General features: G+C 36.2%; 1 protein-coding gene across 1 annotated transcript; it reads right to left on the bottom strand.

The window, feature by feature from the left end:
* Positions 1-340: 340 nt before the first annotated feature.
* LOC114299824 (nuclear pore complex protein NUP107-like) lies at positions 341-19,566 on the bottom strand. Its single transcript, XM_082915402.1, has 10 exons — positions 19,470-19,566; positions 18,484-18,515; positions 18,271-18,396; positions 13,482-13,640; positions 13,084-13,176; positions 12,849-13,016; positions 12,404-12,502; positions 3,112-3,347; positions 2,977-3,034; positions 341-430 (listed from the first exon to the last, which is right to left on the bottom strand). The coding sequence occupies exons 1-10, from the start codon at positions 19,495-19,497 to the stop codon at positions 377-379; spliced, it is 1,053 nt and encodes a 350-aa protein (XP_082771528.1). The 5' UTR covers positions 19,498-19,566; the 3' UTR covers positions 341-376.
* Between the last annotated feature and the right edge of the window lie 249 nt (positions 19,567-19,815).

Genomic DNA, 19,815 nt, shown 5'->3' with positions numbered 1-19,815 from the left:
TTCCAAACATGGTCCATAGTGAAACAGAATGCTACTTGGAATGCCAGTAAGAAACATCAACAGAGTTATTTTTAAGATGTTTTCCTTTTAAGCATTTGGCAGTATTTCAGCCACCTAAACGTGGTCTAGCTTTCAAATGGATCAACACAAAGCTGTGAATGACGACTTCGATTTATATATCTATTTCGTTAATCACAACAAGAATATAACAAACACAACAGGTGGCCACAACTTGGAAGGACCATAACAAGTTATACGCACACGAACATCAAAAAGAAAACAAAGGTTTGTATCTAGAAACAAGACTCTAACTTTAAATGCAGATAGAAAGTACAAATTCGCCTGAAGACGTTTTCCTCATCTTCAGATGGTGATATCATGACCATATAACGTCTAGCAGATGCGGTATATCCCCCATCATAAGATTCATCTGGACATCAATGATCAGTAAGAGAAGACTGGCCAATGACATGTTATTCAAACTGAGGAAACTAAAACAATTGCCACATTTGCTGATGTATACAGAAAAGCAAAAAAATCTTTCTATAGTAGAAAGCAAAAAAGACCAAGCACAGATACTTTGTTTTTATTAAAATTAAACAGAGCAAGCAAACATGCAGCGCAAGGACTTTGAAAAAAGAGAAGTGAGGAAGAGAAAAAGAATAAAACAAATAGTGGTGCTCTAAACTTGTTTCTTGGTACTCCCTCCGTCCCAAAATATTAATCTCTTATTCCATTTTTCATTGTCCCAAAATATTAGGCCCTTTTCAAAAATCAAGGACAAAAATAATATGAATTTCCTATTTTGCCATTCTTTTAAATTCATTATAGAAAGAACAATCATGACAATTGATATTCCCTAAAAAATGTACTATCAAAGGGTAATTTTGGAAAATCAATTTTTTTTTAAAGTGCAATAATTGTACTACCAAAAAAAGTTGAATTTCCCAAAAGGGACTATTATTTTGGGATGGAGGGAGTACAATATACACAAGAACCAAACCAAACTAAGCCTTGTGTCCCAACACAATACACACAAGAAGCAGAAAAATATATGTAATTCATCAACAGGTTACACGGATGTCATGATTCATGATATGGTGTATAGGAACCTACATTAGGTTTTTTTTTTTTTTAAATAAAAAATAAAAAAACTGCCAAAAGTGAAATTCCTCCATTCTATAGGGGAATACATACAGAGGCGAGAAAGGAGATACAGAAGTAATCCAATGAATGCACAATAGACCAACTGCGCTAAACGGATAATCAGCAAAATATTGTAAAGGCAGTATGATACCAATGAGTTGCTAGCAACAAGTTCGTCACCAATAAGGGAATTTTGGTCATGACAGAAAACCCTTTGCTTTTTCTCATCCAAATTGAGAACTAAATTCTATTAAGCTATAGAGTACAAAACACCCCATAAATGACAGGACCAAATAACACATTAGAATTGTGCTCTTTCTGCACCCAATTACTCAACTCACTTCAACAAAAATTTTCCCTACTACATGTGGTTGGATATATGGTCATTTCCCCTAGCTGGCAATATTTTAAGTCATGTCCTCAGATAATTCTAATTCAATTATGTCTTTTGCCCATCTCCTCCTGGGCCTTTTACTTATTTTACCACTCAATGTGGATCAAATAAGTCCTCCTTACATGTGCGTATGTGGTCCAGGTTACACATGCTTATATAATGCACATTAGTTTCATACCCATGCAATGTGGGACTCCTGCTTCATACCATCTCAAACGGCCTTTTTCCATTTTATCATAAGTTGGTGCCACTTTTAACTTAGGAGTGTTCAAAACGCCAAATCACCCAGCCTACCCAATGCGATCACATTACGGATGGTTTCGCCAATCCTATTATCAGCAACAGTTGAGATTCTCAAAATTTATTTGAATTTGAGTCGGACATTGAGGCAAATTTATTTTTTCTCAAAATGCCTTATAAGGTATAGCAATCCAACCAACTCTAATTCCTTCTATGAGCCACATTTTCCTCAATCTTTATGAATAATTGACTCAAAACATCAGAAATTGACCACTCTTGGGTACCACTTACCCCACCTCAAGTGTTACTTGATCTTTACCTTTATTTCTAAGTTCGCTAAAATTGCATTCCAAATAATTTGTTTTGGTCCTATTTAACCTAAAACCTTTAGATTCAATAGTGTCCCCCACAATTTTAACCTAAGAGTTTACCCCACTTATTTGTCAACTAAATCATATTATTTGCATACTATCCCGTGCATGTTGAACATCAAATGTGTCCTGACAAGTTTGGTCACCAAGTCAGCAACGACCGTGAAGTTTCTTTATATCCAATTAACTTCGGAATATGCATAATTTGTGTAGAATAGAACTCATAATCTACTACTCAACATGTCTAAATATTTTTCCTACATAGAGATATTGATTGGTCTAAATATTGCTAATTTGGTTCTTACTATGTAATTGTGCAACGTATTAGTTTTCATGCATGTTTAGGAGGTGAGAGCCAGTCAAGCAGGTGGACAGTTACTAGAATTATCAGCAAGTTAAATTCCTTGAGCCTGTGTTTGGATCATAGATATGGGTAGGAGTTTGGAAAGAGAAAGGGAAAAATGTGAGTGAAATGTGACTATATTTCATTCACATTTCACTAACATGTACCCTTTCACTTTTCCTTTCCAAATCCCTACCCAAATCCATGATCCAATCACAGTCTAAAATAAACTTTGATGATTGAAACTAGCAAATAGGTGGGTTGATCCGTACATTACTGTAACACAATCCCTTTTTAGGCAATCCATCAAACAAGTTAACTGTCAACAAGACATCGTTTCCAACAAGTCATAACCACCCTTATTTATAATGGAACAGGTGGCCTGTGAGACATCATTTTAGAGCTCAAAACCAATTCGTATAAAGAAGCTGCATTTGAATATTCAAGTATGCTAAAGTCTTCCGCTAAGAAGATGCTCTTACTTCAATTTGCCGGTGCTGCTCCTTGCATTCTTGAGTAATAGCTTCATGTACTGAGTCACTAAATCATGCAGAAAATAGAATTATCAAATACTAATATATCCCACCAAAAAATCGTAATAAATTGACGACGTATACCTTGAATGGAGTTTCTGAAGAAGCGCAGACAGATGCCGAGGTTGCTGATTCAGAACTTGTAGTGGCCAATTTTCTGGCCCAACTGTAGATGGAGAAACACTGTCTCCTTGTCCATGGCTTCTGTCAATTGCATCTTCATAAGTTTTAAATTGATCCATTCCACCTGGTGGCAAGCGGGCTAGTTCAAGATCCACCTGAACATCAAGCCATGACTTGGCCATCGCCCAACATGCTGACTGCAAAAGCATTGGAATTTAATTTCCAAGATAACTATAAACTACAGAAGTAACGGGGCAAGAAAATGAGAAGAAATGAAGATCAACGCAACTAAAACTCCCAAGAAATATTGCAAAGGGAGCAGCTAAACCTCAAGATTTGAGCCATTTAAACAAATTATGTATTTAAACTATGAATCAGAATTCACTACCTCAAACTCTAAACTTAACACACTGCTTATTCACAGAACTTGATTACGTTGTCTACTAGTATAGTATGAGAAAGTATTCATGACAATGGAGAGCAACAAGCATAAACAACAATACAGCGTGGTTGTTGTGAAGGCAAATGTGTGGCTTGATCGTTATTTTTCTCCCTTCAAAAGGTGGGTGTTTATTGGAATGGTACTCTATAGACGTCATAATGGATAAAATAACACTACTCTATTATCCAGTCACGGCCAAGTGTAGCTTGTCAAGAGAGGGCCTTGGAAGTTTCTTACCCCTTCGCAGAAGGTGCTTCTTGTAAAGTATAAGCTTCTAGTTCTAAAGTATCTCCCTACAACCAGAGCAGAAGTTAAATAAAATTGTGTTTTGTTGAAAATTATTGAAAACCTCAACATGGTTTGAAGATTGGGATTAGATAAGATGTTGGTCAAGTGGGTATCAAATAGGATTGCGAAGAACTACGATATAAAGAGGTACCTTAGAAGTTGCATAGCTGAGCTTTTATCTTTTCTGTATAATCTCAATATACATAAGTTGAGCCTTGAGGCTGTGAACCAAGCTATTATTGCAAAAATTGTTGAATACAACCACCAAGAAAACTTGGAAGTTTCAAATAGCATTTTGTGTGCTTGGTAGTTGTGGTTAAGTGAGGTTAGAGGTGGTCGGTTGTGAACCTTTGGGAAAATGACGGGCACTTTAGTGGCTTGAGAGCACTGGAGGTGGAGGAAGAGAAGACCTAAGTAGGCCTAGAGATGATGGGGGCGCATAGTGAGACCTTGAACACTTAGAGCGTGTTTGGTACGAAGGAATGGAATGAGTGTGGGAATGGAATGCAAGGTTGAATAGAATGGAATGTTCATTCCCATTCCATTATTTGGTTGCCAACATGAAATGACATAGAAATATAATGATAATGACATAGAATAGAATATTTTTATTTTTTCGATTTTATTTATTATTATTATTATTATTATTATTATTATTATTATAACAAGCTAGTAACAAACAAGTTAAAAATTCATATAGATTATGATAGTTGTGGAAGGGATGGGGTCAGTGGTGGTATTGGTGGCGGCATCGGTGGTCATGATAGTATTGGTATTATGATGATGGTGGTGGTAGGTCACTATGACGGTAGTGGGGTAAGCTAGTGTTGTGGTGTTTGTGGAGGTGGTGGTGTTGGTTGTGGCGGCGACAATGGTGGTGGCAGGTAGTGGTAGTAGAGTGGTGGTTCTCACGATAAAGGTAATGTGATTTTTGTAAAAATGGTGATAGTGGTGGTAAGGTAATGGTTGTGGCGGTGACGATGGTGGTGGTGGTCGGTAGCAGTAGCAGAGTGGTGGTTTTGCAATAATGGTGGTGGTTGTATGCTTTTTGTTAAAGTGGCGGTAAGGTAATGGTTTTAGCAGCAGAGGCAGTGGTGATGATAGAAGCGGAGGTAGTAGGGTAGTGATTCTAGCGATGGTGGTAGTGATTGTGGAGGTGGTAGTTGTAGCGGTGGTAGTTGTGGTGGCATCGGCGGCGGCGGCGATGGCGGTAGTAGGGTGGCAGTGGTGGTGGTTGTGGAGGTAGTGGTAGTGGTTATGGTGGTGTGTTTGTGGTGATGCGGTGGTTGTGGTGGTGATGTGGTGCTTGTAATTGTGGCATCGATGGTGGTGGTGATAATGTAGTAATGGTAGTAGTGATTGTGATGGTGGCAACAATAGGGTGGTGGTCGTGGCGATGGCAGTAGTAGTAATGGTGGTGGCATTGATGGAAAGGAGTGGTAGTAGAAAGGAATGGTGGTAGTAGCTAATTGATAATGTTTTGTAGTGATTCTATGATCGAATGGAATGACTATTCCTTAAGTTAGAGAAAGGAATAGGCATTCTCACATGCAAGGTTTTAAAAAGCAGCCGCAACCGTTACGTAACGGTTGTAATGGTTACTGCCACCCATTACGGCCGCTTTTGCAGTGTGATTAAGATTCACAGGTGTGTCAGCCGTAGCGGCTGCCGTAGCGATCGTAACGGTGCCGTAACGACCTGTTACACACCGTTACGTAATGGTTCTGAACTGCTTCTTTCGAAGAAAAAGAACACACAAAAAAACTGAAAATAGGGGAAGAAGAGGGAAGATAAAGAGAGAAAATGGAGGAGTAAGAGATAGAGATAGAGATAGAGAGAGAGAAGAGGGAAGATGAAGAACAAGTTATTGATTTCTTGAAGCTGTAAGACCTATGTTATTCTATTCAGCTGCTATCACTCAACCATTTTGTTTGTGTGTGTCTATCTATATATTGTTTGAAAATAATAATAATAAGTGTGGTCATTATCTATTTAGCTTGGTTAAAATATGTATGTATATATATATATATTTAGACTCTTATTTATTCTCTTACTTTTGTCATTATTTATCTTATATATAATAGTTAGTGATTGATCTTTTGTATAATATAAAGTCATTAATTATCAAAATAAAATATAAAAAACTCAGTTTATAGTGATTTAAAAATATGAAATATATTGGATCATACTTTAAAATTTATAAAAATTGATCAATATTTATTTTAAACCCAATAAATATGATCATGGAAAAAAAATAAACGTATCAGTAAGTTTTTTTCAAATTGTACGAAAAATAAAAAAATTCATTGTTTCGGTTACCACAACCGTTACGCTACGGCCTTTACACCCCACAACTGCAACCGCACCACCGCTACCGTTACGGCGACCGCAACCGCTTTTCAGAATCTTGGTGACACAAAAAAATAGACAAAGTCATCTCACCATCGTGCTACTTCATTGCCCTTCTACAACTACATTTAAACAGTTATTCAACTAGATAACAATATGACAGGTCAACAACTAATTCTCCTTTCATTACAGCAGTTCAAGAAAACTAAATTACAAAGATTAACTATTTGCAATATCAACCACCTCTTATATCAGTTTACTACATAATTTTTAGGATTAATTTCAGTTTTATCCCGTAAACTATTGCCGTTTTTTTCTATTTCACCCCTAAACTATCAATTTATCTAGTTAATCCCTAAAAATTTGATTTCAGTTCATATGGTCCAATTAGAGACAGCCCATCCAAATCAATAATAAGGGAAACCTAATCCACTAGGCAAAAAGATAATTTTACAGTTTAGACAACCTAATAGTGGGTTTGGCAATAGTTTTTTTATTGGCCTTTTTTCGCCTTTAGTGAACCTTTATAAAAAGAAAATTTCAAAAAAAAATTCACTTTTAAGTCTTACTAGACTAAACAGACCTTAAAAGCAACTAAAAAAAACTTTAAAATTGTCTTTTTTGAGTTTTTTTTTCTCTAGTGAGCTTTTTTTGGAAATTTTCAATTTCTTCCTACTTTGAAGATCCATTTAGACTTTTTGGGTGGATAAGATCCATTTCGACTTGACAAACCTAAAAAGTAAAAAGTTCTGGCACAAATTTTTTAAAAAAATCACTTAAAAAACAATGGGCAAAAAAATGTAGATTTGTTAGCTATGCCAAACATAGCCTAAATCATACAACAACTATATTAGACAACTTACACTCTACAACCATCTATGAAGCACGGGTGCGGGTACGAGTACTGTACTGATACGATACGGGTACGTCGATACTGTAAAATTCAAAAAAAATAGGGTACGAATACGGCTTGATACGCTTGTAAAAAAATATTTATTTCTAATTTAGAGAAATGCAAAAATTAATTAAATGGTTTAATTTGTTAAGGTTCAACCAATATTTAACATTTAATGCCAAAAGTAAAAGTATAAATCAAAATTAAATCTCAATATATTAAATAACTTACAAACTATAGTTTAATTTTAAAATCATGCTAAGCATAAAACAAAAAATAAAAAAGAAGTCTAATGAAATGAGTTTTATCTCTGTAGTAGAAGGAAAATATTGTTTCAACTGAGGTACGGTACGACTTGAATATATACTGGGTACGTCAAAAATTAAGAAGAAAAAACTTGGGTACGTATTTCGTGTACCCAGTACGTATGCAGAAGTACCATATGAGGTACGGTACGTCGGTAAGTACTCGGTACAGGTACAGCAAGTTTTCCAAAGTACCCATGCTTCATAGACAACCATACACCCATCCTCTTCTGTAACCCTCAATTCAAATTAGCGAATGAAAAAAATGATTGTTGGTTCATGTGGTTTAAATTGTTCAATTATTAAAACGACTTTTTGCCCATCAAATTAGGTTTTAACATTCAATTGGACTACTTTAGTTGAAATTAAAATCTTTATGACTAAATAAAAATAAAGGGTAACTTACAAATACACCCCCTGAAATTTGCTTAAAATACAAATTACTCCCTATAGTTCTGTAAATTACATCTCGCCACTTCAAGTTTCTAATTGCATAACCAATGACTTCTTTAATTAATAAATCATCAAGTCAATTAACAATTTTTAATGATATCATAAATATATTTCAATTAAAAATTCAAGTAATTTTATTATTGTATAGGAGAGTGGTTAAGAATTTCATTTTTTCTATTAATTTTAGTAAATAAAATTTTTTGACAAGGAGGTACTTGTAATTTTCAAAACTATAGGGGGCAATTCGTATTTTAACTTAAATCTCAAGGGGTGCAGTTGTAATTTAGCATAAATAAAATTAATAGTTTAAGGACGAAACACAAAGAGTGGAAATAGTTTCAAGAAACATTTTTTTGAGCATCAACAAAGAATTTTATTAAAAAAGAAGAATGAGAGAAGACAAGAAGTCCTTAAACAAATAGAGAAAGAGAAGGCAAAACAGTCAAAACAAATAACGTTGAACTCCTAGCACTAGAGATGGCAAGCAGCAGACCTATCCTTAGAAATCAAGAAAAATAAAACTCCTTCAAGAGGAGGAGAAGCAAATGCCCAAAATGAAGCCAAATATCCCGTCCTATTTCACAAAGCCTCCTCATCTAATTCCTTGCCGTCAAAGATTTGTGCATTTCTCTCCAACCAGATAGTCCAAGAAATAGCAAACACAATACAAGACCACATTGTTTTGGCTCTCTTGTTGCCGCCCAATCCATTGAACCTAACAAGAAGCATATGAATGCAATCCCGCGGAGCAAGCCGCTGAACATCACATAGGCCAAACAAACGCTACCATAAAGCAAAAGCCACCGGGTAGTGCACAAATAAATGATCCGCCGATTCCGAGTTCCTCTTACACATCACACACCATTTGAAGACAAAGAAAGTGATTGGTTGTGACACCCTTTTGAGCTAAGGGCCACATGAAAAACTTCACTTTATGAGGAACAACCGCTTTCCAAATTTTCTTATGAAGAGTAAACAAAGGGATCATCAATGAGTTTATCGAACAAAGATTTACAAGAGAAGACCCCTGAAGAACTAATATTCCAAACCCTACTATCACAAGAGGAAGAAAGAAAAACCCCATCAATCAATAAAAACAAAGAAGCCAACTCACCAGCCTTCCTATCATTTAAATTCTTACGAAAACCAAGATTCCATGAAATGGGTGCCACATTAGAACATGCCACCGACGCTATTGAAACATCCCGAGTACGAACCAATCTGTAAAGGAGTCGAAAAGGTCTATCGAACAAGGAATCTCCTAACCAAACATCCTCCCAAAATAGGATACTCATCCCATTCCCCACTTTCAATGACAGGAAATTGGACACTTGTGGATACAAACGCGTGATCGGCTTCCAAGGAGAACTACAATTGCCTCTAGTAACCACATTAGAATATCTACCATTGGCTAGAAAACATGAAAGGCAATAGATTGCCACGTAGGAAAGAGAGGGTTTTAAAATTATGAGAATTTAGGAATAAATATTTTGAGACTTTTGACAAAACAACTACATTTGGTTATATATATAGTATAGATTGGCTTGAACTTCATACTTGCTTTTAATGATAGAATATCATAACGACCCACTTTCAACAGGAAATCTCCATAACCACTTACTCAAGAGGGCAATGTTCCTAGTAACAATATTTCCTATAGCAAGGGCCCCTCTATCCCTAGGAAGAGAAACAACCTCCTACTTAACTAGATGATCCCTTTTACCCTCATCACACCCTTCCCAAAGAAAATCTCTCATCAATTTCTCAATTTTCCTCGCAATGTTGACCAGAATTTTGAACAAGGATAAGAAGTAAATAAGAACATAACCCAACACGGACTATACCAAAATATAACCCCCCCCCCCCCCAGATAACAAAGCTCACTTCCAACTCTCCAATCTTTCCCCAATTTTGACAAATACAAGCTCCCAAAAATATGCCGATCTAGGATCTCCTCCCAATGGAAGCCCCAAATATTGAGAGGAAACTACTCAATGGGACATCCCAGCATATCCGCAATCCTTTGCCCATAGGTAAACTCCAAATTAATACCCACAACACTACTATTACTAAGATTGACCTTGAGCCCCGACACAATTTCAAAGATTCTCAATAGCATTAGCAAATTTCCAACCTTTCACTCTTTTGATCAAAAAAAAGATAGTGTCATCCACAAACTGTAAATGGGTGACACCAATCCTATCCTTACCCACCACAAATCGTTCGATAACATCTTTTTCTTTAGCCAAATCGATGATTCTGCCCAACACATCAACTACTAAAATAAACAAAAATGGTGACATTGCATGACAACATTCACAATGACCTAAAAGAATTCCCAACCTTACCATTCACAATAACCAACATATTGCATGACGACACACACTCCCAAATCCACCTCCTCCACCTAGACCCAAAGCCCTTCCTTTCCAACACAAAATCCAAAAGCCCCAATCCATATAATCATATGCTTTCTCTAAATCCACCATAAAAACAGTGCTCTTTTTATGCAATCCCCTATACTCCTCAACTAAGAAACACGGACGCAAATACGGATGCGGACACGGACACAGACACAGGACATGGCGATTTCCAAAAAATGGGAACACGAACACTGCAGAGACACAACAATAAAATATGTTTTCATATATTTTTATTTGCTATCTAGATTAATATTACATCCGCAAACAATCAATATTAACAAAACTAACTTTAATTCTAATTTTATACTTTTTTATACAAAAAAAAAAAAAAACACTTTTAAATTAACACATTTTTTTTTTATAAATGATCTATTAAGTATTCAAATCTAAGAAAAAAAATAATAAATATTTAACATTCATCAAAAGTACTAAATAAAATGGAAAAAAAAGATAACTTGGCATGTCCCTAGTGTGTCCCCTGAAAATAAATTAATTAAATAAGAGAACACGCCATGCGGTGTGTCCCATACATGTCTCTGTCATGTCCGTGTGTCCCCAAAATGTCACAATCTCATTGGCCACTAGGACCACATACAACATTTGTCGTCCATGCACAAAGGCTCCTTGTGAGGGAGACATGATTTCCCCAAGGACAGCCCTAATTCTTTTGGAGAGCACCTTTCCCAAAATTTTGTTAGGTGACGTAACCAAACTAATGGGCCTGAAATCTCCAATCTTGACCGACTTCTCTTTTGGAGAGCACCTTTCCCCACTCTCAAAAAACTCACCAAACACTTTCATGAGATCCCCTTCCACAATCTCGCAACGGTCACGATACACTTGCCATTGAGAAACCATCCGGGCCTAGAGCCTTATCTCTCTCGCATTCAAACACGGCCTATTGCACTGAACATTCTTCAAAGGGTCTCTTGAGCCAACTGGATTTCAAGGTATCCGCAGGAGCCCAAAAAATACCTTTGATCCCTAGACGGTCCACTCCTCCATCAGAATAGAGAATCGAGTAAAAATTGAAAATCTCATTAATGATTTGCTCCTCATTATTCACCACCAATCCTTGCCCAATTTCCAAATTTTTAATGAAATTCTTCTTCCTTTTCCCCGACACAACCCTATGAAAAAATCTTGAATTGATGTCGCCCTCTTTTGCCCATTTCAAGTTAGCTTTGTCCCCAAAAAATCTGCTCCCTAAAATCAAGCTCTTCCAACTTTAATTTGAGCAATGATCTCTAATCTCTTGAAGTCCTAGATAAACACTCCCCAGACTCGTTTGCATCCAAATCTTCAATACCCCAAACTAACTCTACTTTCAACTCATTTAGATCACCAAAAACTTCACGTTTCCAATCCTTTAAACTCTCCTTGACCCTCTCAACTTTCGCATAAAACCCATGGACTCTTCCATTCTCCCACCACTCCTTGAAATAAGCTTGAAAAGAGCAATTTTCCAGCCATACGCTCTCGAATCTAAAGGGGGTTTGGACCCCATTTGAAGGGACAACTCTCAAAAATCACCAGGCAATGGTCCAAAACAACTCTTGGCGCTACCTCTTGCCGTAAATTAGGAAACAACTCCTCCCAACCCAAAGTATGATGAAATCTATCCAACCTACAACAAACACGATTTTCTTGAAGATTAGACCAAGTAAACCAAGCATTACTCAAGGGTAGATCAATCAACTCACACTCTTATAAAGGAATCGAAATCCCACATACTTCTATTCGTGGAAACCCCATTGAGCTTTTCTGAAATCAGCCTAACCAAACAGCCTCCTCAATATATATTATACATACATATATATATATATATATATATGTTGCAATCCATGTTGTAGAAGCTAAATAGACATGCTTAGAATCAAAACCACAACTGGGAGAGCTTCTGTATATGCTCATATGCATTTTATGCCAAGTAATAGGTAGGAGGAATAAATAGTTGATTGTTCTTACAAAAAGCTCAAAAGATGTATCAAAGGAAATTATGGGTGAACAAAAACTGAGAAAAAAAAATTATTCACCCAAAAAAAAAAAAAACTGATAAAATATTAGAAGGTAACATCATTAAGGAGCAAAATATTACCTCCCAGTCTGTACAAATAGGAAGAATACGCTTCAAGTTACTACACTTGGCTGCATATACTGCTGTTTCATATTTCCCACCATCTTGCTCTGCAATTCTCTTCAATATAAGAAGGCATAGAAGAAAGAAAATCACTCAATTGATCAACCATTTTTTAATGGAGATATGGCAGCATCTTATTAAGCTACGAATATTGAGAATCTCCAAACAACAAGAGCAGAAAACAATTTACAATAACATCAATTGTCTCCCAATCTTACAAGAGAAAGTGAACAAGATTTGATTTATCAATCAATGGGAGTTGCTGAAGAGAAAACTTAGAGCCACAAAATATTGAGAAAAAGGGAGCACAAGGAATTTGTGTGCGACATTTATAGAAATCATTGTAACTGCATAAGAAAGTTCGTTCACAGAAAGTACTTTGATTAAATATTTTTCCCCATACCTCTGATACACAATAGGTAACCCATTTCCAAAGGCGCCATTGGTGACCAATGCCACTTTCAAGTTCAATAGCTTGCAGAGTTCTATTATTTCCATTTTTTACCAGGGCTTCAACTGATGGACATAGGTCCAACCCTCCAAATGGGCATAGAGTTGCAGCTCTCCATGGCTGTCCAAAGGGAATTTAATATCACAATGGCACTGGAAGTTTACAACCTCAAAAAAAATTTGCATACCTGTCCAGCAGACCGGCAAAGATCACATGCCTCCTCTAGTCTGCCAGCCCTTAACAAAGTCCAGACATCTTCCAGAAGAGATTCATCTTGTTTCTGTTGATATTAAAAAAAAATAAAAAAAATAAAAACATAATTCTAACAAATAATAAACAAATAATACATTTCAAAAATTGTTAAAATCTTCAAGATCTACTAGTTTCAGGAAAATTGAAGCCAAAAAGATGAACGGCATAGGATACAGATACAGTGCATGGTTGCAAAGCTGAACAGATGTGAAAAGGACTTAATATATTGAAATGTAATCAAAATTATATTCAAAATGTACTACAACAGACCACAAGCAGTTCATCGGTGAAATAAAATTATATATATTGAGACAATTGTTCAGCGAAAAGTACTTTATCATCGGGTAGTTGTTCAGCGTGTTCACGCGTTGGAGCATCAAAATCCAAGTGATGAACAGTTTTTGGTTTTGAGACACCTTTCTTTAGGGCACGTTGGGTATGATGCCAGACCCCAGAGCTGGGGAGATAAGTACCAACATGAGAACCTCTTACCTGCAAAGACAACCAACAGTTATGCCAACCATACCACGGAACTCCTAATACAATTTCAGTCAAATTATTGTGAAGTTTAAACTATCAGGGAAGAACCAAGGAAATCAAACAATTATTTTTAAATACAATCTTCTTCAAAGAAGATAAATGACTAAATGGCTACCAAATGGTTCTTTGGTATTCTGTCTAGATATTGGTAATAGGACCCAACATAGCTTAATCATGGTTTGATCCTTCTGCTTCAGGCCAACCACATGTTCAAATATGAAAACTGAAAGTCAACCAGGCTAAAAAAACAATGTGAATGAGAGCTGCAAAATTGTCATCCCATAGTCTATGTTTTCATTAAGACGTCTCCATTTTCATTTTGCATGACCAGAAAGCTTAGTCAACATTTGCTTACCCATCCCACAACTGGTGGTATTAATGAAATCTCCAGCATCCATCCATACCAATCATTCATCCATTTCAGCCTCCTCTGTTTTAATTAATATAGCGATCCCGGGTTTACCCTTGTTGTACAGTGACCCGGACATGTGTCTGTGGTTGTGGGTAGTTGTTTATTATCTTGTTTGCATCCTTTTTACTTCGTATTTGAGTTATAGGATGTGTTGGGCAGGTTTATTACAGGTTGGTTGAGTTTAGAAACCAAAACTAGTTGCCCAGATTTTTTTTGGCTTGTCCGCTCGAGCGGAGGTTTGGACGCTCGAGCGGGGAATACACCCATCCAGTATTTCTTGTGCAATGTTGTACGCTCGAGCGTGGGTTTAGCCGCTCGAGCGGGGTTGTGTGAGTTCCGCTCGAGCGTAGAGTTGGGAGCTCGAGCGGAGACCTGGCTCTGTAAAAAGTGCTGGGAGAGTGCATTCTGCGCTCGAGCTGGAGTTTGGCCGCTCGAGCGGAAGTCTGTGAGTTACGCTCGAGCGGAGTGTTTTACGCTCGAGCGGACCGGCTGGGTTTTAACTTCGTGTTTTGACTTTTCAAATCACTTTTTCACTTCCTCCTCTCTCTCCTACTTTTCCAAAAACACCATTGTTGAGCCTCTCACTCTAGATACTACCTTCTCTCTAGGTTTTGATCTAGTAGGAGTGATTTGCTCACCTTTGGCCTTTACAAAAAGGTTGTTGATCGTCGAGGGCTACATTTTAATCTGAAAATTTCGAGTTTTGGAGCACGTTGGGTTTTGTCATCTTGTCCTTTGGGGCTCCGAATTTGAGGTAGGGATATCCTACTCCTCTCTATGGATTTTGTCTTTAAATTTTAGTATTTTGAGATGTTGGGGTTGGTTTGGTAATTTGGTAAAAGTTTGGGGCTTTTGTGTTATTTTACAAAAGTTGGGGTTCTATTCATAGTAAACCTAGATGCATGTTTGGCATAGAGAAATGGAATAAATGTTAAGTCATTGATGAAAATGGGACGTAAGAGTCGAAATGTTAATTATGGGAATTGACCTAATTACATTGTTTAATTAATTGGGATAATTAATTGCGAGGAGTGAGGAAAATGAAATGTTCATTGAATATCCATTGTGCATTTATTTTCTATTTAGAAATAATTGCTTTGGGCTATCGGTGGAGGATAGTCGTGATTGTTGTAGACAATGCATGATAATTAGGCAAACGAAAACTAATCAATGGAATGTGTCATGGAATATGACGGTTGATAGAATACATTAACTGTATGTATTGAGTGATTGTATATAGAACCAATGTGTTTGTATACGTTTTGTGTAGAGGAGGAGATGGGGGATGTACTCCGCGGTTTAGGAGAAGATAGGGGATGTACCTCTAAACCGGATAGTGATGGGAGAAGATAGGGGATGAACTCCGTAGATACAGCTCATATGCTTGTCTAGAGAAGTGAAGATAGAGCTCATATGCTTATCTTTGTGAAGTGTGGATACAGCTTATATGCTTATCTGTGAATGTGGATATTGTTGTTATACATATCGGTTGTAGAATGTGGATATAGCTTATATGCTTATCTGTGAATGTGGATATTGTTGATATACATATCTGTTGAGAATGTGGGTAGAGCTTATATATGCCTATCTGTTGAAAAAGGGAAAATGAAAAGTAACTTGGACTCATAAGTCGTATGACATAAATATGTGATTTATGTGAATGTATCAGAGTTGGCCATCTATCAATTGCTAATCTTTTAGTCATTGTTCATGGTTGGTTTAGTGTATTTCTACTGGGCTGTGGCTCACCCTATATGGGAATATCATTTTCAGGTACAGGTAGCATGCCACCTCCAAGGACATAGCTTGGGAGGCTAGAGGCGGACATATTTTTGTCGTTATCTTTTGATGTATTACATGTAACTTCAAGCCAAGGGCTTTATGTGTAAACGAGGTAGAACTCTTTTGTTGTAACCAAGTGTTAACTTGGAAAGCTGTAAGCCTGTAAGGCATTTTGTTTTTGTTGTTAACATGTAATACTTTTGTATGAAACTCTGATGAATAGAAGAATGTAGTTATTTCATATGTCAATGAATGTCTTATTGATGGGTTTAATGTTATTATTTTGAGGGCGTTACAATTAAAGTTCGCCCTTATGAGTGTGTTATTCCGTCACTTCCTGGATCTTGTCCATCAATAAAGCACACCCTTTGCCTTAATTGACTTTCTTCCAATTCGATACATATGCTTGATCCCACACAACAATGTTTCTACTTTCATCATGAAACTAACTCATGGATATTTCCTTACATCTGCGCTTTTTTTATCTAACAATTGATAGATAAAATCAGCAGTCTTCGTAATTTGTTGGACAGTGGCTATCCATTATCATTACACCTCACCACCTGCACCCAGTTCTTCAAAATCCTTTTACCAACTCTAGTCTTGCTTCTCATATATACCCATTGAAATCTAAAGCATCTCAACTTAAATCAAGGCAATCAAGCTCTAAACTATCACAGTCTCTACTAGTCAAACTAGTGATCACAAATGGCATACAACATGGGATCTCTTCCCTGAAGTGCCTGCCCAATCCAACCATAATCAATCCAAAAGAAGACCTTCCCTATGCAACCTTAACCTAGAGTAATTAAGAATCACTTTGGTGGACTTCTTGCCCCCCATGTAATGACTCCATCAAAAGCCACAAAACAATATGAAGATGCTCATATTTCCTTCAGTTGCATAACATAACAATAACTTCCATGGATAACCAACATAATACTAAACCACATAATTTACTACTATTCTTGTCTCATTTCTTGACCTTTGCTCAGTCACCCTCTTAGTTTCACAGCACACCTAATAAATTTCACATAGCACTTGATGCAGCATTTATATCCCTCTTTATTCCTTCTCTTTTCTCTCATCATATAAAATACCTCCTCTATTCCACATGCAGATATCATCAATCCTTTTTTACTTATAAAATAAATTAAATAAATACTCCCTAGTTAAATATAATTTATTCCACTGTAATAGTGCAAACCTCAGTTTTGTTACGCTTCATCTTACAATGAGACTATTCTTACCTTCAAAGCCCTCAATGAAAACCCCAATGCCTTTCCCATATCTGTAAATTGCTCCCAAAAAAAAATAAAAAACAGATACAGTTCCTAAAAACAAGGAAGTCAATAATTTCAGCTGTAATGTGTTCCCCTATGTGGTTTATTGGGTAAATAATGAATGTAAAGTTGTCACTGTTCCACATCCTTTAATTTCTTCATGACACAAGCATTTGATCCTCACCCATGATGCATATAATGTAATCCATCTCTAGTTTCTAGATGACTTATTGTAGTAAGTACATGCATGTCTTGATCACCACACACCATAGTTGTAAACTTACAATATGGATCGTCATGTGAATTTTTATATATCTTAGACTTACTAGTCTCCATTTAAATATAATTATGTACTTAAGTTCTCCCTTTTCCAAGACTATATCATGCTTTGTAACCTTCCCACCAAACAGCCTTCTGAACTACAATGTATTAAAACAAAATTTTGCTTTCAGTATACAATTTACAATTGCTCCTGTTTAACCCTCCAAGGGCCCATCACTGCTCTCTTATAAACAGGTAATTAATGTTGCAAGTCACTGATTCTTCTACCAAATCACATTCTCCTTTTAATAATACAGAATAAAAGCTTTAGATCTTTTGCTTTCAAATTTCAGCACATAAAACCTATTGCATATTTTATCTTCTTTGCCACCCAATATCTTGATAATATATTTGATTTATTAACGTGCACTGAAATCTCTCCAGGAAAAAAGTCTTTTTGATCACTAAATTGTCTGCTAATTTGGAAAGAAGGCACTCCAAGCCTTACACCTCATTGATGTGCATGTTAAAGAAAAAAGATGTTAATTTTCACTATCTAAATCATTTGTTTACTAAAATAGACCTTAAATAAACTAAAAAATAATAACGGCTGAAAATAGCCGCCTTCAACTATGATAATTTCTCTAATTGAAAAATGAAAAAATAATTCAAGTATATGGTGGATTATGGTATCAATTCACAATAATTGACAGCTTCAGACTATCTTTTGAAATGCAACAAGAAAGACATTCAAAATCAAAATTAAATTTTAGAAAGTAAAGAAACAACAAACCATGTATAAGCATTAGACTGTCAAACCAGGAGAAAGTAGCATAGTCATCACCTCATTATCCAAATCAAGCACTTTGGAGGCTAATCCTTCAAGCCACTGAACAATCCGGAGGCCTAATTGTGCTGTATGATCTGCAACAACAAGCTGGCAAGCCTCCAAATGCGAAGTTGTAGGGGACTGTCATAAGGCATTAGATGAACTCAAAAAATAAGAGCAAGAAAACATAATGGAAAACTTGAGAGTTAACAATAGAAGATGCATCACCAGCATCAGATCTTCTGGAAGTTCTTCATTTCCTGCAAGAAGATGAAAAAAATAATTTCACAAACAAGCCAACATAAACATGCAGGAGCCAACAAGAATACCTTGTCTAAACATTCAAGTACACTAAGTAACTTCAATATGCATCATTATTCCTAACCAGGAAACTATGTGAGCAAATATGTAACTAAAGTTTGAACATTCTAAGATGAATGTTGGGATAGCCAATCATCTAATTTAAGAATTCAATTTGTGGGAAGTTATGTGATGATAAATGTATATAAAAGAATGACCAATTTCACCATCAAATAGAAATTTGTTTATTAAGGAAAATGATAACACTTTGTAAAGCTTTCTAAGTATTCAATTAGACATGGTATCAATATGACATGCACCAACAATCAGGAATAAAAATCTTCCAAGATTTCTAATACTAGCTGATTCATGATCCGATATTGTAACATATACCAATGTTGTCTCATGAAGATCGTTACACCATGAACCAGCAAGATTCTCAGAAGTCTACATAACTAGCCCAATTGAAACAGTGGATTAAAATGTGAGGTGCAGAGTGGAGTGGTCAAATATTACATTGACCAAGAGAGACGAATTAATTGTAAATGTTGAAGAGAATGGTCAGATCACTTATATGCTCATATATTCAGCAGGGATGTAGCTAACAAATATAAACTTCAAGTGTGCTTTAATCTAGTAACATGGAACTACTTTTAAATCATTTTTGAATGTCACAATGCTTAAGCACAACTAAATAATTTGATACCAACAGAGAATGGATAAATTACACAAATACTTCACTCCTCAGTACATAAATCATGAAGTATGAACTTCCCAAACTTCAATGAGCATGCATTCAAGAAGTTTCAATATTGTTGTGGTGACACTGTAGAGCCCACTTTATCTATATAAAACATCAATTCTATGATAGGAACATTAATGGTAGAGATTTATTTCATTTCCCATATAGGTACCACAAAAGAGACCAAGAAGCAGCCTCATCAAGTAAGAGTCGAGCCTTCTGCCTCATCAACTTGTCCTCCACAATTCTATGTCTTTCATTGGATCCATCATTGGATCCATACATACAGAAGTAGAGCATAGGATACAGTAAAACAACCAACCAAGATGCTAAGCATTACCAAATTTAATATGAAAAAATCAAAACAAAATATTCATGATAACTACATCCTAAGAACCTCATTCAGCACAATTCAGAGCCAGTATATACACACACAAAAAATGTGCACTATACAAAATATTTTAGGTAGAGACCTTTCTCCTAAGAAGCATGGACACAAACACGTGACACGACACGGA

The sequence above is a fragment of the Camellia sinensis genome, chromosome 2, assembly GCF_055761805.1.
Source record: "Camellia sinensis isolate YWXY chromosome 2, ASM5576180v1, whole genome shotgun sequence".
Taxonomy (NCBI): Eukaryota; Viridiplantae; Streptophyta; class Magnoliopsida; order Ericales; family Theaceae; genus Camellia; species Camellia sinensis.
Note: the sequence above shows the minus strand (reverse complement) of the source record. Positions and strands in the feature narration are given on the sequence as shown.